Source organism: Poecile atricapillus, chromosome W (genome assembly GCF_030490865.1).
Source record: "Poecile atricapillus isolate bPoeAtr1 chromosome W, bPoeAtr1.hap1, whole genome shotgun sequence".
Taxonomy (NCBI): Eukaryota; Metazoa; Chordata; class Aves; order Passeriformes; family Paridae; genus Poecile; species Poecile atricapillus.
The window spans coordinates 42,606,425-42,631,099 of record NC_081288.1 but is presented as its reverse complement, the minus strand read 5'-3'; the positions used below and the strand labels follow the sequence as shown (position 1 = coordinate 42,631,099).

At 37.4% G+C, this 24,675-nt stretch overlaps 1 protein-coding gene across 1 annotated transcript; it reads left to right on the top strand.

The window, feature by feature from the left end:
- The first annotated feature begins 221 nt into the window (after nt 1-221).
- On the top strand, nt 222-24,021 carry LOC131591893 (cullin-associated NEDD8-dissociated protein 1). Its single transcript, XM_058863001.1, has 15 exons — nt 222-418; nt 4,786-4,929; nt 11,166-11,320; nt 13,189-13,312; nt 13,726-13,982; nt 14,064-14,169; nt 14,676-14,821; nt 15,862-16,154; nt 16,822-16,963; nt 17,585-19,078; nt 19,858-19,953; nt 21,660-21,829; nt 21,930-22,094; nt 22,321-22,428; nt 23,472-24,021. Exons 1-15 carry the CDS (start codon nt 351-353, stop codon nt 23,694-23,696), a joined length of 3,693 nt encoding a protein of 1,230 aa, XP_058718984.1. The 5' UTR covers nt 222-350; the 3' UTR covers nt 23,697-24,021.
- The last annotated feature ends 654 nt before the right edge of the window (nt 24,022-24,675 follow it).

Sequence of the window (24,675 nt, the reverse complement as noted above, 5' to 3'; positions counted from 1 at the left end):
CCTTCCCGCCACTCTCCCGCGGCGCCTGAACTTCCCGCGCAGGCTCTGCGCCACGTACGCTCTGACGTCACATGGTGTCACAGGGCTGCACGCGCCTCCCGCCCGCCCGCGGACCCAATCAACAGCGCCGGCCTTCGACCCGGCGCCGAGCGCGAGCGGCCGCGCGCGCCTCCCCGCCCCTCCCGCCGCGTCCGCCGCAGCTGCCGCCCCCGCCGCGCCGCCCCCGGCCCGGCCCGGCCCGGCCCCTGCAGCCGCGGGCGAAGTGGAGCCGGTGAGGCCGGGAAGACGCCGCCGCCGCCTTCTGCTTTCCGCCTCTCCCTCTTCCCCGCGCTCCGGCCGGGTCCGTCAACATGGCGAGCGCCTCGTACCACATCTCCAACCTGCTGGAGAAAATGACATCCAGCGACAAGGACTTCAGGTGGGATCCGCCGCCGCCGCCCCTCCGCGCCCTCCGCCGGCCCCGCGGCCGCGCTGCCCCCGGGGCCGCCTGCGCACCGGCCCCGGGCCTGGTGCCGCGGCGGCCCGGGCGGGGGCAGGTGCCTGGCGGCGGGGCCGGTGCCGCGGGCCCGGGCTGTCCGCGCCGCGGCTGCGGGGCTGGGCGCGAATCTGTTGGTGCTGCCCCGGGAAAAAAGTTCCCGTGAGGGGACCCCCCGCCTCTTCGCTGCCCGTGAAGGACGGGGCGCGGCGGTGCGGGCACGGCCGCGGCCTCCCCGCAATGTGGACAGAGATCTCCAGCAGCCGGGAGCTGCCGAGCGGCCGCCAGGTTTGCTGACTCGCGTGGGGACAGGAGAAGCTGGAGGTCTGAATTCCTGACCTCGCAGATGCTCAGAAGCCGAAGGAACGAAACCCTGAGCAACCAGCTGTCTCTGACCCTGCCTTGAGCAGCAGAGGTCGGGTGAGGTGACCTCCCTCGTCTCTTCTCAGCTTCAAAAAACACAGGTCCTATGATTCTACGAATAGAAGCAGGAAGGGACAGCCGGCACGGCAAACTCAAGAGGGTGCAGTGGAGGGCCACGATGATAAAGGCACTGGAGCATCCCCCTTATGAGGAGAGACTGAGGGAGCTGGGTGTATTTAGTCTAGAGAAGAGAAGGGACTTCATTAATGCATATAGTTATTTGAAAGGTTGGTGCTAAGAGGATGGTGCCAGACTCTTTTCAGTGGTGCCCAATGACAGGACTCAGAGGAATGGCCATAAACTAAGCCACAATAAGTTTCACCTCAACATGAGGAAGAACTTTGTTTCACAGAGGGTGTCAGAGCACTGGAACAGGCTGCCCAGGGAGGTCATGGAGTCTCCCTCTCTGGGGACTTTAGAACCCCACCTGGACGTGTTCCTGTGTCACCTGCTCTAGGTGACCCTGTGTTTGCAGAGGAGTAGCACTGGATGATCTCCAGTGGTCCCTTCCAACCCAGATGATTCTGTGATCTTAAGCTCATATCCTTCTGGATGCTGCGTCTAAAAGACAGTGGGGTTTTGTGCTCCTCATGTAGTTTGGTGCTGCCCCTGTGCATACAGAGAGAGAAATCCAGTTGAGTCTTATGGGGAGAAGACTGGAATTTAATTTTGAGTTCAGGATCTGTCACAGGAGCACTGCTTTTCATTGGAACATTTGCTTGCTTTGTAATAAATTAATAGATAAAAGGCAAAATATCAGAAAATGAAATAATACAAGTAAACAGTTAAAAAACAGCAGAGATAATACATTTACGTGGTATCTCTGGCAAAGCATTAGATTAAAAAGAATTACATTGTTTTGGTATTGAATACAACCAGAAATTCAAGTTTGAAGGCTTTACTTGTCAATGAGAGTATATCAATACAGACAGGGAAAAGGCTATAAATGCACTTGTGTTTTGTTGCTTTGCTGCAGCATCACAATGCTTAGTTTATGATTAAAGTACATGACATCCAAACAAGTATCTTCTTAATATATTAAAATCTAAAGGAAGAGGTGGTGATATATAAGTTGGGTTTTGAATCATCTTGTTAGGTTTTGGCAGTGTTTTAGCACTGGACACAAATTTAATGTGGGATTTTTGTGTGAATTTCTTTCAAATTTTAATAGCATGTTATCTGGAGAGTTCCGACTAGAAATTTTGGTATAATTTTTTTTTTTTAAAGAGACAAACTAAAATTGCTGTATTTCTTTAAATTGTTCTGAAACTAGACTGAAACATTTTTTCCTTCAAATGTTACAAGATTTTGTACTGTTTTCATGCTAATTTGTTTCTGTGATTAAGTGAAATTTCCATTTTGTGCTTGTGGGGAGGATGACTTACAGTAAGTCCCAGTGAATTTGTGGTAAATACTGATTCTTATGAGTTAAAAACTTTCTCTATGGAAGGGGTAGGTTATACTTGTCCAGTGCAATTGTAGCAAACACTTTTTTCTTCCTAGCTGCGTGTAATTAAAACTTTTTGTGTAGTTCCTTTAGTAGAGCACACTTCAGAAATTACCTGTTCTAGTAGCTGTGAACAACTTTGAAGTTCTCAAATAATTAAAAAAAAAATCTTAACACAGGTTAAAATCTAACTTCATAAACCATAAAAAGAATGAGTGATGATAGACCTTTACCAACTGGCTGTTGTGGAGTAACATTTTAGGAAACTTCGTGTATTTGCATAACAGATAAAATAATATTTAGTTCTAGTAATGTTAAGTGCATTTATTCTTAGATCACGTCTGTTTGAATAGGGACAGTGTAGTTATCTTGTTGATATCAGGAAGCAGAGTGTAAAACAACCGTTCATGTAAGCAGTCTACTGTAAAATGTAGTCCTCCTTTTTTTGGATAAACTGACCTGTCCGATGCAGAGCTGGAGCATGTACTTCTTGGAAGATTTCCATACTTAGGGTTGTATTGTCCACATGGAAATTTGGGCTGAAGTTCTAAAACGGGCGGTCAGGTAAGGTGGCAGTTTACAGTCTGGTTGCGGGAGAAGGAGTGTCCTCACTGTAGCAGGAGAATGACTGCTCTGAATACACGGGGTGTGAGGAGTTGTTGACACGCTGCCTGCTTTGCACCAGGTCGAGTTTGATGTGCAGGCAGGGGGAGTTCTGACTAAAAGTCACATTGAAACTACTTAAAACTACGTTTCTAAATGCCGCCTGGCCTCGCCACCCCATTGTGGTGTTTGGGTTGGTTTGCAGGTTTCAGTGGAGGAGTCTACTCGGAGAGGTCTATTGCAGTTGAGTGCAGAGGCTGCTGGTGCACTGAGGATGTGCATTCGCAGCTTAATTTAGGAACTGACAAGTAGGTGATGAGTGGACATGAACTTCTAAGGCTAGTAAATAGGAGCTATTGACCAAGGAGGTGAGAGGAGGCTATTTAGTTTTTAAGAAAAGGAGGTAAATACAGCAGTAACATGTAGACAGGTTTTGAATGTTCTAGTACTGTGTGACTTCATGTATATCCTTAAATTAGGTCCTATCTGTTTGTTACATTTATTTACCAAGTAGCCTTTTTCATGACTGTCCTTAAAAGCTGGTGTTTTGCGTCCACAGCTTGGTTTTGTGCACATCTGGTTCCTGTCAGACTGCAGGTTTGCTTCAGTGGGACTGTTGGAGTGAGTGAAAAAGGGGTGAAGTCTTACCTTAGAAACACCTTGGAACCATTAGACTGGAATTATTAAAAAACAGGACAAGTTGAGGTCCATCATGTGAGGTTAGGCATCTGGCATTTGTGATGCATATTAAGATTATGCAGTCTTTTGTTTTCAGTAAAAGTATCTGGCATGTCAAGCTGCAGAGATGACCTTCCAAGCATGACCTGAGCTAAAGTGATGTCTGCTTGGAGCTGATGTGCCTGAAGTCCAAATGTCACCCTAAACTCTTTAACTACAGACCCTTGTTTAGAGTTTTCGATGGAGGTTGATGTCAGTACCAAAGCCCATAGGATTTCTGATTGAGTAATGCATCTGTATTGCTGCTTCTGAGAAGAGAGGGCACTTACAAAAGAAAAATGGATTGTGAAACAGACTTGAAAAGGAAAAGAAACAGAAGGCATAAATGCTTTCTTTTGAAAGTAATTTTTTAGTACAGACTTCTATTGATGGATATGACTGTTATAACTAGTTTACTATAACTAGTAAACTAATTTATATGAAAGATGACTTTATTTGCTTGATCTCTCAAGAATTAATTTTGTTCTTTACTATTGTACCCTGTATTGTGAGCTGGATAAATGTGATCAGCTGTTTTCTGGGCTGTAAACAAGCTAGTCTGTACAAGGCAAGAAAATGAAAAACACGTGGAACATAAGATTAACTTTTATTTCTCCATTAATTAAAGTTTGGCTTTTGTGGATTTTATGGGGGAATGTTTGAGAAACAGTTTTTCTTCTTGATTAAAACTTGTTTTAAAATAAAAGCAGAGATAAACTTTTTTAACAAAGTTTAAAAAAAGCTTGTTTTTTACAACATCAGCATAGCTTACAAAAGGATTATTTAAGATCTGTGAAAGTGTTAGTTTTTCTGTGCAGAGATCATGTGGAGTATAATGTAGCGATCATGTGGAGTATAATGTAAATGCTGGAAGTAAAATATGTAGTTGTTATCATAAGAGGAAGATGATGACCTAACTCAAAAGTTACTGTCATTTTCAAATACAGTTTTTCTTCCTTTTTGTTTTATAAATGTGTTTGCATCACAAAACAGACCACAATAATTCCATTTTAAATGTGATTTGTTTGATAACAAATTATGGAAACTGAGAATCTTGAATCCTGAGCACTGTGAATAACCCATATGCCTTTAGCAATAACTATCTGATATCTTTTGTCAGGTTTATGGCTACTAATGACTTGATGACAGAACTACAGAAAGATTCTATCAAGCTGGATGATGACAGTGAAAGAAAGGTGGTGAAGATGATTTTGAAATTACTGGAAGATAAAAATGGTGAGGTGCAAAACTTAGCTGTCAAATGGTAGGTATTATTTTCCTATGATGTAAAGAATTGTGTAATGAGTGAACAATATAAAGCACTTTTGAAAACTCAAAAGACCACTGCTACACAAAATAATTTTGAAATTGATGTCCACAAAGGAAACCTTGTTCTGGTAGACTAGCTCCCTTAATTGTTGTAATGTAAAAAACTATGTTTTGTTGACATTGGAGATTAATATTTGGGGTTTCAGGCACCAACTAGCACATGCAGTCTTTGCTGAAAGTATTTGAGCGACACACTTGTTCTTTGGTGTTAATTCTTGATTGTTAAATAGATAGAAAAAGCTTATAATTCAGTGGTAGTTCCCACATTGATACTTGGTGCTGAGACCTTAGATGATGTGCAGGGGAAGAATTATAGTACTGGAGTTGCTTTCAAACAGAGATGACAACATGAAACAGTAAAGATATGGCCTCAGTTATCAAATGTGGAACTTACCTCTTCACTAACACTCAGAATATTGTGCTAATGGTTTTACAAGCTTTGCAGGAACTGTAAATGTTTTATGGGATCAGGGTGCATTTACGTGCCTTTCAGAGACTACTGTTGCTTCACTGCCCTCTCTTCCTCACTTTATTGAGCTTTACATATGGTTTGACTTTTCCAGAGCGTCTTTTGAAGATGTGCTACATTTCTTATGAGTTTCTGTTCTTGACCATTCTGACTTTTTGTGTGCTTTAAAGAGGTCTCTCTTAATAGGCATATAGTGTTCCTGAGAATGTTTTGTGTTTGTGAGCTCAAATCAGAAGAACATATTGTTGTGAAACTTGGCTCAGGCTTAGAATTGTCTTTGTGTGCAGTAGCATTTTGTGGAAAAGTTACATTTTAGCATACATGAAAAACTTATTTCTGATGTACATCCTGAAGTTGTCCTGAAGTTTAGATTAATGCATATAGACACAAATATCGCAATCTTTAATGGCAGTATTAGAATTTAGGACCTAAAGTACAAGTAATGCTTACTAAAACTTTAAAGAAAGATTGCAAAGGGAAGAGAATGAGAAAATAGATGATTTTCTATGTGTTAATAAGAGCATCCTGTTCTTATTAACAGTTCTTCAGTTTTTAAAGGTTACTTTGATATATTGATAAAACTCTTGGATTTAACTAAGGTGACTGAATCTCTTTCAAGTTTGGAGTGTTTTTGAGAAATCCAAATAAGGAGCAGTGTTAAATTTACTTTAATGGGGCAAGAAACATAATGGGAAGGTTTTCAGGTGAATTGTGAACATCCATATAGAAGGTGGACATGTGTATGTTCTGGAATGCATCAGGTTGTGGTTTTTGGTTTTTGTTTGTGTCCCAATCACTTGCAGCTACGCTTTGAATACAAAAAAAACCACCCAGCACTCCTGTATTCTCTTCTTAAAGCAGCTTACAGTATTGTACTCACAATACAGTTCATGAGCAGCCTAATGCTGCTGCTGCTTCCTGTTTGCTGTTCTTGTACTCCTTGTTCCTTTTCTCACACTGCTTACCTGTTTTTGTTACAGACTGGTTTAGGGATTTAGTTTTCTTCTGGCTTAGTGCTTTCCTTCGGCAATTTAGTTGGTAGAAGCTTTGGTGGGGGTGAAGGATCGGAGAGGCTAAACACTAGTAAGCTGTACGTTTTTTTAAGGCAGTTCAAGCTGATCTGAAGTCTTCCATCTACTACAACACTGGGCGTAAGTCTGATTCATTGGGAAGTTAATTTCAGCCAGCATGTTTTTCTTGGCTTTTCTTATTTTTTAAATATTTTTTGCTCTTGTGTATTTCTGTTAAGGATTTCTTTGCACTTCCAGCTAAGGAGAGCATAAACTGTGTTTATCTCTCTCTTAATTTAAATGTTGTGGTGAGCTTTAGAGACCGTCTGCAATAACTTTCATCTGACCCTTGATGACCCATTGAAGTATCAATTCCTTCTCTCATAGAAAGAGGATTTAAGACAACCCAATGTACTTTTCAGTCTGCGCCTGAGATATATTTTTTTCTTTGAGGAAGGGAGAAAAGTGTTGCAGCTTGTTAGGGGAACTTCTACAGGTAGATCAGTGGAAATGCTCTGAATAAAACTCTTGCATAAGAGTCACTCCTTGAAGATTTGATTCTCGAGGTCACTGAACACAGCAGATTTGAAACAACTTGGAGCAACCATAAAGCACTATTTATTTTTAGGCGAGTGTAGCAACAAGTGAGCAGTGTTCCTGGTTTTGCCTTATCTGCTGCTTGCTTTCACACTTGAGTAGAAAGAGCTCTATTGGTTAAAATGCCAATCAACCTTTTTCTTATTATCTCTACAAAGCACACTGGTGATTTTCTTGCTACTTTCAATGACATTATGCCAGTTTGGGGCAGGATGAACTATGTAAAAGCAAAGCAGAAGTCAGTTTTTGAGTTCATGGGTATTTGGGTAGCTGCCTTGGAAAATGATTGTCCAGTTCATTTATGAATAAAAATAAAAATTAATGAGCTGCATTAGTAATCTTGAAGTAAAAGTTGGCTTGCTCTAATCTTTGACCCCAAAGAAGGGAATTGAGTTTTATTTGTTAAGTTTTTTACTGCAGGCAGTAGATGAAACCTATGTCAGTAACTGCAGGTTGTTTAACTTTTCTTAATTGCATGTAAAATATTCAATGTATTTTTGTTGTCTCCATTTTTTTGAAGGAATGGTTTATGTTTTACCTGATAGTCATAGGCTGTTTTACCATCAGCCAATGTGGAAAATGCTATTCTTACAGCATATCCTTAGTTTATAGCTATAGCGTGGTCCAGGATGGTATCCTGTTCAGCTGATGGCAGCAGTAGTTACGCTGCCTGTGGCTTTATTAAGATTATGTGCATCTGGCAGAGTCAAGCAGTGTGGTTTGCCTGAGCATCATAGGTATTCTGTTGGTATTGCTTGTTCCTCATTGCTGTTAATATTGGTAGTGCTCTGTTGGCCCAAATTGCACATCAATTGTTTCATATGTTCAGTATTGCAGTTCAAGGATGAACTGTTTCTCATTTTGAACACTTTGATATTCTGCCATTTAAACCTACACATAGAAATTTTTCTTGGTTCACATTGTGAAATGTTTCCTGAAACCAGTAAGAAGCCAAATGTATCCAAATCTATCCATCCTTAAAGAAAAGGTGGGATTAAAGTAAGCACTTTTAGTGATTCTTCCTTTGTGGTACCGTAGTTTCTCTGCATTTATCAGAGTGACTTCTCTGGGCAGTAGTTCAATATAGGGAGCTCTGCCTGACGCTCTGAGTCATTAGTGTGAACAGGATGATGCATGTATTGGCTGCTGTGTGGCTGATCCAGTTCAGCAGCTTTAAAGCATTTTGTATGCTTTGGTAATACACTACTGCACATCATGCTATGCTAGTGATTTGAATAATGTTGTTTGTTTTTTTTTTTTAATTTGTGAATTTAATTTTTCCTTGTAAATAAATGTGCTTATTCCATAGCTGTTAAAATATGCCAGTTGGGGATTATAATTGATTATATGTTGGTGTCCAGCTTCCTAATACAGAGCTGTGCTATGAACACCTTTATTTCCAAATGTGTGTAACTTAAAGGAGACAGTGTGTTGCTGTTTATTTCCATAGGCAGCTGAATGAGCTTTTTACTTTGAGAAAACCTAGACACAAATTACTGGCTAGTGAAAGGGAAAAGATTGAAGAGCACTTAAAACTATCCAAAATAGCCTTCAAATGTGTAAAATGCATGCTTAAGTGCAAAAGCTTTATAGTCAGAATTTATTTGATACAAGAAGGTTATAGTTTATTTTTAAATTCTGGTAAGATTGTAATCTGGCACTAATAGTAGTGGTAATAGGTGGTATTTACTGATTTTGAAGACCAGAAAAGCTTGAGGTAATCTTTTGTAAAATTACTTCACAATTATGTCTGCTTTGCTGAACTAATAGGTTGAATAAATAGGACCAAAGATGCTGATTCAGGTAAAATAGGGCTTAATACTTTCCAGGAACTGTAATTTATAATGTGTGTTAATATAATTCAGTGGTTTGGTCATCTTTAAAACATTAGCAAAAAAGTGTTTCCGATCCTTATCAGTCAATCAGAGATGAATCTGATTGACTGACCTTTGCTGTGATTATACTAATTCTCATAGGTTGTATTTGAAAAATAAGCATATTTAAATCAAAATAATTCAGTAGTTGTTCACCAGTTTAGGTTTAAAACAGGGGATTTTTAACCTTGTATACTGTAGTTTGTTGATTGAAATGCACAGGGAATTTAATTTCTCTGGACTACTATGGAGTCATTGTACCTTGGAATTCTATAGGTTTCTGTTCTAGTTGATTTGTGCTTGTGTTGCTTGCAAAACAATTTACTATGCATCAAGAGTAGATGTGTGCAACAGTGCTATGAGTAGCCTGACTGACAGTGTTGTGTATTTGAAGAGAAACTATGTATAGATGTGTCAGTGAATCACACTGAAAGGAAAGCTAGACTGAAGAGTCAATTCAAGTTGTGAAGAAAGCTGTGAGCTTTTTCAGTAACTGGAGAAAATGTTTCAACTGCAGCTTGGGATGCCTTGATGTATTTGTGTTTCAGAGATAATTATTGGTAATAATCTGTGTTAGCAGGTGTTTGTGTACAGATTTATCAGGAGTTTTTTGGTTAGAGGCAAAAAGTCTTTACCAGTATTAGTGTTCAGAAATTATTTTAATATTACATTATTTAACATAATTTAAGCAATAGAATTACCAGATTAGATTGTGGATATAGTCCTCTATACCCCTCCCTACTTTCAGGGGTTTAGTGACTGTATAGATAGTTTGATTGAATCTAAAGAATCCAGTACAGTGCCCTTTCCCTAAATTAAAGGGCAGTGTCAGGTTAGGGCATGAATTCTGATTGCTTTTAAGGAAGGGGGCTCTGTCAGAGCTGTTAATTTCTGCAGGATCTGCTGAAGCAAGAGAGAAACCATCCATTACATCTTCATTTATGTGCAGTTAAAGGGCTTCTTTTTATGCCTTTGATCAGGTACCAGTCAGTATCTCAACTAACAGTTCTCTTGAGATTACCTGTATGCTGTATCTTCTAAAAATGTAACCCCAGAGTTGTTCTCATGTATTTATCTGTAAATCTCCATTAAATACTCTGCAAATTAAATAAATTGCGATCTTCCTGAATTTGTGCATTGATGTGATCATAAAACATCAGTTTCAGATGTCAAAAACAAAACTGAGTTAGTTGTAAGTGATACTTCAGTTTTGGCAAATATATTTTGCCTTTGCTGCCTCTCCGCCCACTCTTCCACTGCCCTGCCATGTATTTTCAGCAGGTTTTACCACATGAGTGGGGTGGGTAAGGAGGGAAGGAAACCAAGCAGGTTATGGTTTGTGAAGGAAGGCATGGAAACTGCTAGGTGTGATTGCCTTGGGAATTGCCTGGGTGTTAATCTAAGTGTTGTGCCTCAATTGCAAATAGTGTTCTGAGTTCATGGGAGGTAAGGCGTTGTGAGCGTGGCCATCAAAAGAGAAGCTCCAGGTTTGCCTAACATGGTGACAGACCACTGATGCCAAAACTTTGAACCTTACTCTGGTTACTGTAGTGCAGTAAGTCACACACGGTGCTTTAGTGTAAAGGCTTACTTGTCCATGTCCTCCACCTGCTTGCATGTCTTGCTTTCTGCCTTTTGCTCTGCTGGGCATTTTTTGTAATAATTAGGTCTTCTCTCTGTTAATTCTTGGACATGGGAAAAGAGGGTAGCAGCAGTGGGATGCATACAACAGTTTTGGGGATAGAATATGTATTTTGGGTTTGTCTTACTGCATAGAGCCATGACTGAATTCAAATGTTGTATAGAGTAAAGATGCAGTAATTAAGAATATTGTTTACTTGTCTGTGAATTATGCAGTCACTGATAGTCAAGCATTTAAACTGATGGCTCTGGCTGGGTTAATTTTTGTTATAAATCTTCTTGTGAACTCAGAAGTAAGAGGGACTCTGGTTTTAAGACTGAAGCAGAACAGCCGTACAAAACTAATTTCCAGCTCCAAATAAAAAGCATGTCCTAAACAAGTAGTTTGTTACTAGATTAATGTTAGATTTATGTTAGTTAATGGCTAGTTAATGGCAAGTTAATGGCAGTCCAATGAGATTAAAGTTTTCAGTTTTTAAAATTCTGCTTTGTGTTGCTACCAAAACCAACCTTAATGCAACTTTATTGCAAAATTCTGAAATAATATTGTCAATTAAATACTCTTCTCTTGCTCATACAGCCTGGGACCTCTGGTGAGTAAAGTGAAGGAGTATCAAGTGGAGACCATTGTAGATACCCTCTGTACAAACATGCTTTCAGATAAAGAACAATTACGTGACATTTCAAGCATTGGTCTTAAAACTGTGATTGGAGAACTTCCCCCAGCTTCCAGTGGTAAGGCATTTTGTACTAAAGACTTTATGTAGTTGAATCATTTACTAATTCAAAAAAATGAAGAGGTTGGGGGCTTTAGGGAAGAGGATTTAGTTAATTTAGCATTGGAACTAGTTTCAGGGTAAAAATGTGGCACAAATACCATTTCAGTTTCTCCTTCTCTGACTATATTGCCAAATTTTACTAGTTTAAGAACTTTTTTTTTACTGAAGGTTTGCATTAATGTGGAAAACAAACTCAGAGATTGTGAACTTCAGTGTAACAAGTTGTAAAAGCTTCTATTTTAGTAATTGCCAGGTGAAGTACATCTAGGTGTAGTAATAGCTAAATCTCATCTTGGTCTTTGGTTGATAATACGCTTCAAAATTGATTATAACTCCTGTATTTTTCTTTAACTATCTGATTTCTTGACTCACTTTCTAGGAATTGTTTTGGGAAGTACCTTGTGTTTCTGACAGTTGCCTGTTAAATTGGTGAAAGTCTTACCCACAGGTTTAAATGAAGGCAGTGTTTCTTCTAAAAGAGACTAATGTTGAACTGCTCATTAGTTAATAGCATTATTTTTTTACTCAAGTGCTTTTCAGATATCATATGGCAGGATATGAATGAGAATAGAGAGTGATTAAAAAGGCTTTGAAAATTACATTTTTAGAGACTGAGGTCTCTTGAATTAAAAAAACCTCTGACTTTAATATCCCTTTTGAAAATTGACATGTAAAACTTGCTTCTATCAAGCTGCAGTGAGATGCATAAGCTTTATATAAATAACTAATTTTAAGTCAGTTGTTCAAAGCTTTTACGCTTTTGTTTGCCTACACAAAACAAAAGGGGATTTTTGGGTGGAAGTAAAGCTCAAACAAACATGCAGCAAAGTCTTTCAATATAATTAATATTCCTACTATAAAAATAAACAGCATGTTATTTCTTGCTCCCAATTCAAACACAGATTATTGTCTCTTTGTATTAGCTTCCACAGTAACACATGAGACTGTCCACTTGTTATACTTTAATTTTAGTTGTAATTAAGAATGAGCCATGATATAAGTAAACTAGATTTACCATAGGATGGAATGGTATTCATTTCACACTGAAATTCACAACACGTGACTAGAAGAATTTCATGCAGGTGAAGATGAGTACTAACCACTGGGCAGTTGTTACCATGATAGGAATTCCTTCTCATAATTACTTGAAACAACATTAGACAATTGGAGGAAGGGGGAACTATGAAGTTGTTATAAAGACATTTTTACTTGTATTTTAAAATACTTTCAATATAAATTCCTCCCCCCTTCTCAAATGTTTCAGTAGTGTTTCAGGTACTTACTTTTTAAGTAGTTTCTTGTGCAAAATAATTTTATTTTGCTTTTTTTTGCCATTAGAAGTGGCTCTACTTCTGTGCTTTTCCTTACCTTATACTTTATGCCTTCATTTTTACCTATGGTCCTTTCACTTACTGCTCTGTACTTGGCTTTCACTTTCCATTGCTTGCCCTTCCAAAAGCAGTTTTCTTCTGTTGTGTGTACCTTCTGGGACAAGGAACCCCTCCTGCTTTTAGTATGTTAGTTACATTGATAGTCTTTCAGCTCTAATGCAGAGCATACGTGACATTAGCAAACAGAGTGGCTGTTTAAGCTTGTTTTGTTGGGTAGAAAAAACTTCTTTCTGTAGTCTGGGTTGCTTTCCATAGTCACAAACATAATCTCTGATGTTAAAAGCTGTATTTTTAAAATATGTTATTAATACATAGTGTTGAATATTATGTATTTTAATATTATTTAATAAAGTTGCATTATTTAATATTATTAATATTAAATAATATTCATATTTAATATTATGGAAATGCTGAGGTTTTGTTGTACTTTCAGGTTCTGCGTTAGCAGCTAATGTTTGCAAAAAGATCACAGGGCGTCTCACTAGTGCTATAGCCAAGCAGGAAGATGTGTCTGTTCAACTGGAGGCGCTGGATATCATGGCTGATATGCTGAGCAGGTAAACATCCCTCCTTTAATATGCTGGTTAATGCTCATAAATACTCCTTAAAGCTTGAACTTCAATTTTCCAAATGTTAAAATTAAATTATTCAAAGTCAAATGAAATAATACGGTAATGTTAAGTACAGATGAAACTGAATTTAGAAAAAATAAGTGAATGTATTGAAGATAATAGGTTGATAGATCAATTATTATTTCATCTTCTGAGAACTCTAGTTTTAAGCTTATTTGAATGTTTATTGCTCTGAGGGTCTATTTTAAACTCGTTTCTTCTTTTAAAAAGAAGGAAGTTTAAATATTTTATTGGAATCTTTGTGATGTTTGGGGAATATTTGTAGGATTGTTTTACAGTATATGAACAAAGTTATCTAGATTCAATTGGTTTTGAGTTTGTGTTTTGTCTGTTTTAAGGCAAGGAGGACTGCTTGTTAACTTCCATCCTTCAATTCTGACCTGTCTGCTCCCCCAGCTGACCAGCCCAAGACTTGCTGTGAGGAAAAGAACCATCATTGCTCTTGGTCACCTGGTTATGAGTTGTGGCAATATGGTTTTTGTTGACCTCATTGAACATCTGTTGACAGAGCTGTCTAAAAATGATTCCATGTCAACAACTAGGACCTATATACAGTGTATTGCTGCTATCAGTAGGCAAGCAGGTCATAGAATAGGTAAGAAAAATATATAAATTATCTTTACTTTGAGATTTTTCAGTGAGAGTAATTGCTTAGCTAATTTTTTTCTCTTACCAGGTGAATATCTTGAGAAAATAATTCCTTTGGTTGTAAAGTTTTGTAATGTAGATGATGATGAGCTACGAGAGTACTGCATTCAAGCCTTTGAATCTTTTGTTAGGAGGTAAGTCATTCATAGGTACCTATTTCAGGCTTTCTTAAGATCTAATAGTGTGTCATTTAGTTCTAAGCTGTGAAGAGACAGCCTCCTTCATACAAAATACTCTTGCAAGCTTTGAGCTGGAGCAGTTCCTATAACTCTGTCTTGTAACTTAACTCTTGAGCAGTATGTTATATCTGTACTCTACCAACTTTCTACTGTGCTATTGTTACTTGTACAAACAAGAGGTGGGAAGTATTCTAATAATATTTGTGTCCAATAGTGGTGATAAAAAATTGGTATCCAAAGGCATATCTGGGTCCTTTGCAACCTTCCAATATAACAGATCCTGTTGCAAAGTGGCATTGCCCTTTCTGACCTTCCCTTCTTTGAATTTCTGTAGTTCAGATGGATGCCTTGATGTTGTCTGGGCTGCTCTCTCTAGAGTACAGTATGCAACATGAAATCTTTTAGGAATATTTTAGTACTTCAAAGTAATTTGATATTGATTGTGCTTTTATATTACACAGATGTCCTAAAGAAGTTTATCCTCATGTATCTACTATTATAAACATTTGTCTTAAATATCTTACTTATGATCCTAATTACAATTATGATGATGAAGATGAAGATGAAAATGCTATGGATGCTGATGGCGGTGATGATGATGATCAAGGTATGTTCTCTTTTTGGTTTGGGGGAGAGGATGAGCTTTTGATCCTGCACCCATCTGAGAAAATTGGTATGGGTGGTAATATTCCTGAATACCAGCATTTGAATGACCTGTGTACTTTCATTCAAATTTTGTACCTCTTTTAAACATGGCTAATGAGCTTACTTTTGGAATAAAAGTCTAGGATGTTGTTGCTGGAGATCAGTAATTCTGAGAGTGAACATAAAATACAAGATAAATATTTTAAAAAGGCTGGAAGGTGATAAAACGCAGAAGTGTGTGGCATGATATAACTAAAGTGAGAACATCAGTTAATGAATTGAAAATACACATATGACATGGGAAAGGCTTCTCACTGCTTTCCACTGTATTGGTACCTAGTGGATAAAATGAGAATAGATTGAAAATGACTCCGTATTTTTTGGTAGGATAAAAGTGTTTCAGACTGAAAGGCACAAGGTGTTTTATTGCTAATATTGTGGCAAGCATTGTCAGATGTAAACTTGGTGAAAACCTGGACACACAAGTGATCTGAACTGAATGAGTAAATTCTCTTTACTTAAGGAAGGAGTGTGCTGTATAGTTGTTGCTTTAAGACCTGAAAAATCTATATTGCTTCTTTTATCCTTTTTTATTATTTTGGGGGACACTGTATAGTTTGATTAACCTCTAGAAAGAAGCAGACAGAATAATTTGTTGAATCTTAATCAGCTAGTATTCACTGTTGCTTTGTTGTTTATGTCATGAATAAGAAAGAATATGCTTTAAATCAGTAGTCAGGCTGGAAATATGATGGGGTGCTCCTTTTCCTATTTACAGTTTAATTAATATGTATGGAAGACTAGAGTGAAAAAATTGGCTGAGAATTACAAGTTAGGCTGTTTAGAAGGCTTTTTATATGTATGGTTTTTAACGTAATTTTGAACCTATTTCTTCGTGTATCTTATGCAAAGAACCCAACTGTGTTCTTTTTAATTGTTTAAAATAAAACTTGATGCTTTGCTTGTCTAGACTTGAACATATGCATAATTTATTTTTTCAAGGGAGTGATGATGAATATAGTGATGATGATGACATGAGCTGGAAAGTGAGGCGTGCAGCTGCTAAATGTCTGGATGCTGTGGTTAGCACACGACACGAAATGCTTCCAGAATTCTACAAAACTGTATCTCCTGCTTTAATAGCCAGATTCAAAGAACGTGAAGAGAATGTTAAAGCAGATGTTTTTCATGCATATCTTTCTCTTTTAAAACAAACTCGACCTGTGCAAAGTTGGCTTTGTGATCCTGATGCAATGGAACAAGGAGAGACACCTTTGACAATGCTTCAGAGTCAGGTTATTTGTGAAGATTTTTGTTATCTTTGTGTCTTGAGAAGGCATGTTGAAATTGCACCCTGTTCATAAGGATTGTTCATTCAATGTGGTTTATCATGCTTCCTTCATACACAGGTCATAGTTTATTCCTGTAGTGCTAATGTAAAGAGAAAGCTGGGTAAACTGGCCCAAAAAAAGTGCAGCAGTCTTAGAAACTGAAATTGACTCATACAAATGTGCTTATTAAATCAAAATTGTTTGCTTCCCTGTAAAAGTTGCATGCCTTGTGTCATTTAGCCAGATTGCCAAAGCAAAAGTTACTTTGTGCATTCTGTATCCAGATGTAAGCACCAATGATTAAGATAAAGTTTTATCTGCTGCCACATATTTTATTTGCAGAATAAAAAGGATAATGCTGAAAAACTTCTTCTAAGTGAATTATTTAGGTGACTTTTCAATTGTTGCTCTCTACAGTTTTATTAATGCAAATTACCTTTCAAAGCTAAATTGTTTTTTTTTTTTAAAGCAATTATTTTGAATCTTTATTTCCCAGTGTTTGTACAACTTCGCTAGTTCTGTAGAGAAATCAGGGAGTTAGAATGCATATATTTCTTTATATCCCCCCAGTGATCAATAGTGAAAGAAATGCCAGCTATTGGATCAATTAACACATGTGTGATGATTACAGGTTCCCAACATAGTTAAAGCCTTGCACAAGCAGATGAAGGAGAAAAGTGTGAAGACTCGTCAGTGCTGCTTTAACATGCTGACTGAGCTAGTAAATGTGTTACCTGGAGCCCTAACACAACATGTTCCTGTACTTGTTCCAGGTAAGAGAAACACAGCATTAACTTAAATACTTACTAATAAGTGGTAAGGGGAGTTCTGAAACATGAAAATATTTAAGTCCTGACTCTGCTTTTTGCAAAACTTTGAAGTGTGTTTTCTGTTGAAAGAAAGTGGCAAAATAATCAGCTATTCTGTGTATCCATAGAATGGCTTTAGTCATGTATTTCCATTAATCTTGAAAAGAAGATCGAAGATTTTTTTCTTAAAAAAAAAGAAGCTAATTTGATTCTTAATTACAAGATCTAATCGCCTTCTTTTCCATCTGAACAGAAAAAAATATTTTCCACTGTTTAGCTTTTAAAATTTAAAATGCTGAAATTTGAAGTAATGGTGAAAAGTAAGGCTGGAAATGTTGAAGGTTCCGAATTCCTTTATAATTAAGAAAATAGGTCATAAACCATTGAATGGCCCATGTCTTTTGATGAGGTAGCTTAGGAGCTAATTGGGTGAATAAAGTGACGAAAGGGGTTTGGAAACATTCAGAAAGATGGGGAGCCGGAAGGCGTAAATTCTGTATAGCTGCATTCCTTTGGAAATTTTGAAGTGTTCTAGCAGACTCTATAAATACCTGCCCTAAAAATACATTTTTTGGTTTCTTCCAGGAATAATTTTTTCACTGAATGACAAATCAAGTTCTTCTAATCTGAAGATAGATGCTTTGTCCTGTTTGTATGTGATCCTCTGCAATCATTCTCCCCAAGTCTTTCATCCTCATGTTCAAGCATTGGTACCTCCAGTTGTAGCTTGTGTTGGTGACCCATTTTACAAGATAACATCAGAGGCACTTTTGGTTACCCAACAACTTGTGAAGGTTATTCGTCCTTTAGACCAGCCTACTTCCTTTGATGCTACTCCTTACATCAAAGATTTGTTTACTTGTACAATCAAGAGATTAAAGGCTGCTGACATTGACCAGGAGGTGAAAGAAAGGGCAATATCTTGCATGGGTCAAATCATTTGTAGCCTTGGTGACAGTCTAGGCACAGACCTGCCTAGTACACTTCAGATCTTTCTAGAGAGACTGAAGAATGAGATCACTCGGTTAACTACAGTGAAGGCCATGACATTGATTGCTGGTTCTCCTTTGAAGATAGATTTGAGACCAATCCTTGGGGAAGGAGTTCCTATTCTTGCTTCTTTTTTGAGAAAGAACCAGCGAGCTTTGAAGCTGGGCACTCTTTCTGCGCTAGATATTTTAATTAAGAATTACAGTGACAGCTTGACAGCTGCCATGATTGATGCAGTCCTGGATGAGCTCCCACCTCTGATTAGCGAAAGCGATATGCACGTATCACAAATGGCCATCAGTTTTCTGACAACGCTGGCTAAAGTATATCCTTCCTCCCTGTCAAAGATTAGTGGCTCCATTCTCAATGAACTTATTGGGCTGGTAAGATCACCCCTTCTTCAGGGTGGAGCACTTAGTGCCATGCTAGAATTTTTCCAAGCTTTGGTTGTGACTGGTACAAATAATTTAGGCTATATGGATTTACTGCGCATGTTAACGGGTCCAGTGTACTCACAGAGCACAGCACTTACTCACAAGCAGTCTTACTATTCCATTGCCAAATGTGTTGCTGCCCTTACCCGAGCCTGCCCTAAGGAAGGACCGGCTGTTGTAGGTCAGTTCATTCAAGACGTTAAGAACTCGAGGTCCACAGATTCCATTCGTCTTTTGGCTTTGCTTTCTCTTGGGGAAGTTGGGCATCACATTGACTTAAGTGGACAAATCGAGCTGAAGTCTGTAATACTGGAAGCGTTCTCTTCTCCTAGTGAAGAAGTCAAGTCAGCGGCATCCTACGCCTTAGGCAGTATTAGTGTTGGCAATCTTCCTGAGTACCTGCCCTTTGTCCTACAAGAAATAACCAGTCAACCTAAAAGGCAATACCTTCTTCTGCATTCCTTGAAAGAAATAATTAGCTCTGCATCAGTGATTGGTCTCAAACCATATGTTGAGAACATCTGGGCCTTACTCCTGAAACACTGTGAATGTGCAGAAGAGGGTACAAGGAATGTTGTTGCTGAATGCTTGGGCAAGCTTACATTGATAGACCCAGAGACTCTGCTTCCACGACTCAAGGGATACTTGGCATCAGGTGAGGAATAGTAATGCATTTAAGTATTGGAGCAGATGGCTTTATGATATCTCTTAATAAACAAGTCTAGTTTTTCAAATTATTTGCTTAATGTTATGCTTGAAGTCGTGCTCCCCTCCCCTAACAATGAAAGGTTTTTTCCTGCTTTTACTAGTTGTTAGTCATACACAAGAAGAATTACTTGTGTTCTGCTTTCAGACTTTATATTTCTGTTAACAATGTTATGTTTAAGAAAGAGCTATAAACTTGAAGAGGAAGGAGCATGGGCGACTAAGGGACAAATTAAAAAAACCAATTGCAATATTTTGATCTTCTGGTGTAAATTACTATATTCCTAGTTTTCAGATAAGGACTCTGAAGTTTTTAAGAGTTAGGAAAGATCTTTGTGCATAATTCATTAATCAGTTTCATATCAAGAACTGTATTCGCCTGTTTTCTTCATGTTCTTCATCTGTAAAGGGGAGAATTTTTTTGTAGGCCTTTATGTGATCATAAATAATCTGTTTTGATAGGCTTATTGCTCAAATTTTCTATAGGAGATAATATTACATGCTTATTACAATGTTATGGTATTTTTTCGCTGTTTAAAGTGTTCCATCCCTGGGTTTATTTGAGTTATATACTGAGTTACGTATTGCCATGCTAGTAATAAATAGCATTTCTTGTTTGCTGTTCTTAAGAGTATTAGAAGTCTAAGAAGAATGAATGGCATTGAGCATGATTTAGATTCTGTTGTTGTTGTTTTAATCTTTCATGTTCACCCTTTTGTTTCATATTAGGGTCCTCATATGCTCGAAGTTCAGTGGTTACTGCTGTTAAATTCACTATTTCTGATCATCCACAACCCATAGACCCACTCTTGAAGAACTGCATAGGTAAGTACTCCACTTACACTGTCAGCTTCCATCTTTTCAGGCAAGAGAATTACATTTAAAATTTGGTTTTTGTGTTATCAGAAATAAAGATTTTGAAATTTAGCTGGTAATGATAACTGTTGGAAGAGTTACGAGATATTTCCATAGTAGCCAATTTATTTTTATTAACACTAATTTATTTGAATTCTGAGCAATAAAAATGGTGTCATTAAAAATTCTATGTATTGACTTTGTGACGGGCAATACTAGAAACTAATGTTTTTAGTAGGATGGGGACCCAAAAGCTGATTTCCTTTCCCATGTTTTTGCCAAATTATATCAGTTTGATGTAGTAAGATGTGGTGGTCTTGGAAATATTTGACATTCAGTCACTTAAAGCATGTATGCTTGTGTGAATTATTCTGAGTATTATCAGGTTTTGAATTGTAAATATAGTATGTTGTGATTCTGTAATGCTCGTGGTTTGAAAGCATTTGGAATTGTGTGTGTTTTTATACAGGGATAAGGTAATCGGAGCTTTCAGTGTAACATCAGAATGGCAAGACTTTTGTAGTGCTGTGGCTTTTTTTTTTCCTTTTTTCATTTGTATAACAAAATATTGTAGATTTTTTTGATGTTATGAATGTTTTTCACTTGATTAATTACAGGTCTAAAGATCTGTAAAAAAGTTGTCTATGTTTCTTAACCTAATAGGAGGGAAAAATTTATGCTTAAAAGCATAAAGTTTTATGAAGAGCAGGTTTTTTATTTATAGGGAAATGAAGTCACTTTACTGTGTGTTATTTTTCTAAGCTTCTTTTTTTTTTTTAAGTAATATATTCAAGAACTATGCTTGTAGGGTTTTTTCCCCTCCCACTGAAGCTGCCTCGCCCCTTTGGTTTCTGGAAATTCGCATTGATTATTCAATCAAAAAGCTATCAATATCTAGTACTTTAAAAATCTGTCATTTTGAGTTTTGTTACCCAGCTTTTTGGTGGATGTAAGAGTCCTTTCGTTTTTACACTTTGTTGGTTTTCTCCTTAAAAAATGTTCATTCTTCATGGAAGTTGTTTCATGACTTCCCAGTCTCCACAAACGTTGAGGATGTATTCATGCAGTCATTTATTTTAACAAGGCTGTGCTATAGAAGTATTGAGAAATCTAATTTAAAAATGCCCAAAGATAGGGTGAGATGGGAGAACTGGTGCTACATTAATACATGCTGAGTAGGTCTGTTTTATAGTAATTTAGGTATTCTCAGTATATGCTAATTTGGGGGTTAAAAATCAGTATGTTGATCGTTTCCTTAAGAGGTGTTCTTGAATTCCTGAACTGTAGAAATTGAAATTTGTTTTTTAATGCGTATTTTGAGAGAATTTTCATAAATGGAGAAAAGGAAAGGTTGAATGTAATTTCCATTAATTTACATGCTATGTCTTCAGAAAAAAGTTTTTATGTCATTGTGATGGCCATGTATTTTGATGGTGTTTCTTCTACTACTTTTTCATTATATGAAATACTGTGTACCAATTATATTAATACTTTTCATATTGTTATAATTAATCCTTTATTTGTGTAATCATGCTGAAATAGCAGGTGTCTGTTACATTAACATAACTCCTGCATTAGGTATCTATTTTTGAAAGTTTAAAACTAAGCGAAGATATTTTAAAGTTTCAAATGAACAAGATCCTCATAAGTTGCTTTCTTTCTGTATGTGCTTGCAGGTGATTTTCTGAAAACTCTGGAGGACCCAGATCTCAATGTCAGGAGAGTAGCCCTAGTGACATTTAATTCAGCTGCCCACAATAAACCATCTTTGATAAGGGACCTGTTAGATACTGTGCTTCCTCATCTTTACAATGAAACAAAAGTCAGAAAGGAATTAATCAGAGAGGTAAGTTAAGTGAGGAATAACAGTGGCAAATATGTAAGCAGATTATTTTTAAAAGAAGTGTATTACCTAACCTTTTTTTTTTTTTTTTATTCACTGACAGGTGGAAATGGGACCATTTAAGCATACAGTTGATGATGGGTTGGACATAAGGAAAGCAGCTTTTGAGTGCATGTATACTCTATTGGATAGCTGTTTGGATAGACTAGATATATTTGAATTCTTAAACCATGTTGAAGATGGTCTGAAGGATCACTATGATATTAAGGTTAGCTTTATTTTTCTCTGTGAAAGCAGTGACTTTGTCAGAATACTTCAAATAGTGAATTGACTGAAATGGTAAAAGTATTACTTCATAAGCTTTAAGTGCTTCACTGTATTTGCCATTTTCATGAAAGTGTGACTGTTCAAAAGGTTGCACAGCATCACAGGAAATATATCTCCATATATGTGCCAGGCATAACTTGTAGAACTGGGTTTTTTCCTCACCCTAGATGCTGACCTTCTTAATGTTGGTGAGACTGTCTACCCTTTGTCCGAGCGCAGTGCTGCAGAGACTGGACAGGCTCGTTGAACCTTTGCGTGCTACATGTACAACTAAGGTATTTCATCTTATTTAAGTTCATTATTTTGTGTTTTCTTATAGAAATATAAATGAACTCATGTTTAAAGAATGCCTCTGTACTGCTGCAGTGTTTCCTGAGTTACAGTTGATAAGCTGCAGTAGGCAGGATAATTAGATTAGAAATGAATGCATCTTTGTACAAGTATTAAATTTATTTAAATTACAGATGGAGAGGTAGATTTGTAAGCTTCTTTTTAAAAATCCTCTGTTTGATGCCTTTTCTTTTGTTCCTTAAAAATTTAGCTGCCACTTGGGCAACTTGGAAATCTCACTTCATTATAAATAGTGAAACTGGAATACTGAGAGTTTCTCTGATTTCTGATGATGGTGTTGGCTGATGAAGACAGTGTAAAGTAGTCCTGGTTTTGATAGACCTTTTGTCTAGAGTTTTGTTAGACTTTTTGTCATTTACCCAACCTTTTGTTCATTTATATTACAGGATTATTGGATCTTTGTAGTCTCCTTCCAGTCTTGCTCTGGTCTTGATTCACCTGCATGCTCTGACAGTCACTTATTTCCTGATTTACCTTGCTTTTCCATTACTCTAGTCTGCTATATTTCACATCATGAAAATTGACTGCCTTTAATTCTGATTTATGTTTGTATCACTGAAATATATTTGAGAATAACAACAGAAGGTTAAGCAGTTATTCTAATGAAGGTCAACTTCTTTAAAAAGTTCTGTTCTTTGGAAGCTGGGACTACTGTGATAATAGCAGTTCAAAGTCATTTACTGACCTTAGTAGCTAAAGGTTGGCTGCTGTGGTTGCTTTGATTAGGTAGTTGACTTGGCAGCTTACAACTTTTTTCGGCTTACCTTGCAGTATTGAAGCTTCAGTCTATTTGTAAACTGCTGGTAAAAATTCTGCTAAAAGGATATTTGGGGGTATTTTTTTGTTTGGTTGTTTTTTTTAAGAGCTTAGATAATTTTGAGAGGAAAGTTGTTTTTTTAAAGTACATATTTAAGGATTGATCCGGAGGGAGGGTTAAGTTTCAAACACATTTTCATTTTTTCCATAGGTAAAGGCGAACTCAGTGAAACAGGAGTTTGAAAAGCAAGATGAACTAAAACGATCTGCTATGAGAGCTGTAGCAGCACTTCTAACCATTCCAGAAGCAGAGAAGAGTCCATTAATGAGTGAATTTCAGTCACAGATAAGCTCTAACCCTGAGCTGGCTGCCATCTTTGAAAGTATCCAAAAAGATTCATCATCTACTAACTTGGAATCAATGGACACTAGTTAGATGTTTGTCTAATGGGGACCATTATGTTGAACCATATGATGCACTGAATTGACAGGTTATGAGTAAGAAACAGAAAAAGTATCTAATCTACACATTGTTCCACTTTATTTACCTTTATGGAGACAGTTGGCTTTCCCCATAATTGCTTTTCTAGCATTTATTCCAGAAATGTATTTCCATAGTCCAGAGTTTAACCACTCTTGTTTTAGTGGATTTGGCCACATTTGGGAATTAAAAAGTTGACTCATGGTGTATGGAAATAAATTCCAACATCCATTTGCCCTGTAATGTTTAGGATTAAAATGTCAAAATTTTGTGACCATGATTTTTTTTTTTCTTTTATTCATTCTTTCTACTTGTAAACAGAAAAGGGGGGGAGGTGGGAATCAAGTGTCCAGGTGCACCATATTTTTTGTATAACTTTTTATTCTTTTTTGTTTCAGCTTCATAAATTGGTTTGGCTGGCAGATGAATTATGTGTAAGATTTATTATATTAAAAAGAGAGTTTGGGCACAGTTCAAAAAGAGCAGACATAAATGTCATTTTTACAGATGTGGGGATTAGAAAACCAATATCCCTGTTGTGCACACTAATTTTGCATGAGCAAGTTTACAAATATATATTGTCTGTAAAACAGCATGTGCAGTTTATTCGTAATGCAAGTTAAAATAAGTTCTACTGTATCAGTGCAGTTTTCAGGTATTTTGACATACAGGCCATTCATACAGGAAGGAATGAATGAAGGTTTGTTTTCTTAACCTGGCTTTTTAAAATGCCAGTAATATGACCATGCAGATGGTCTTACAGTAAACATGACAATTTCTGCAGTTTTCATGGGTTTTCATTCCCAAAGACTGAATCCACTGGAATTGAGGTGGACAAGCCTCAAGATAGGAAGGAAACAAGGAGATAAAATGAGCAGAGAAAACAAGAGCTGCTCAGTGGTTCCTGAACTCGGGATTCAACTTTGCTTTTGTT

Bases quoted from the DNA above. Each gene is read 5' to 3' on its own strand.
- LOC131591893 (XM_058863001.1), top strand. From the start codon at position 351: ATGGCGAGCGCCTCGTACCACATCTCCAACCTGCTGGAGAAAATGACA. The intron at 13,313-13,725 runs GTAAACATCCCT...GTCTGTTTTAAG, and splicing joins ATGGCTGATATGCTGAGCAG to GCAAGGAGGACTGCTTGTTA. The intron at 13,983-14,063 runs GTAAGAAAAATA...TTCTCTTACCAG, and splicing joins GCAAGCAGGTCATAGAATAG to GTGAATATCTTGAGAAAATA.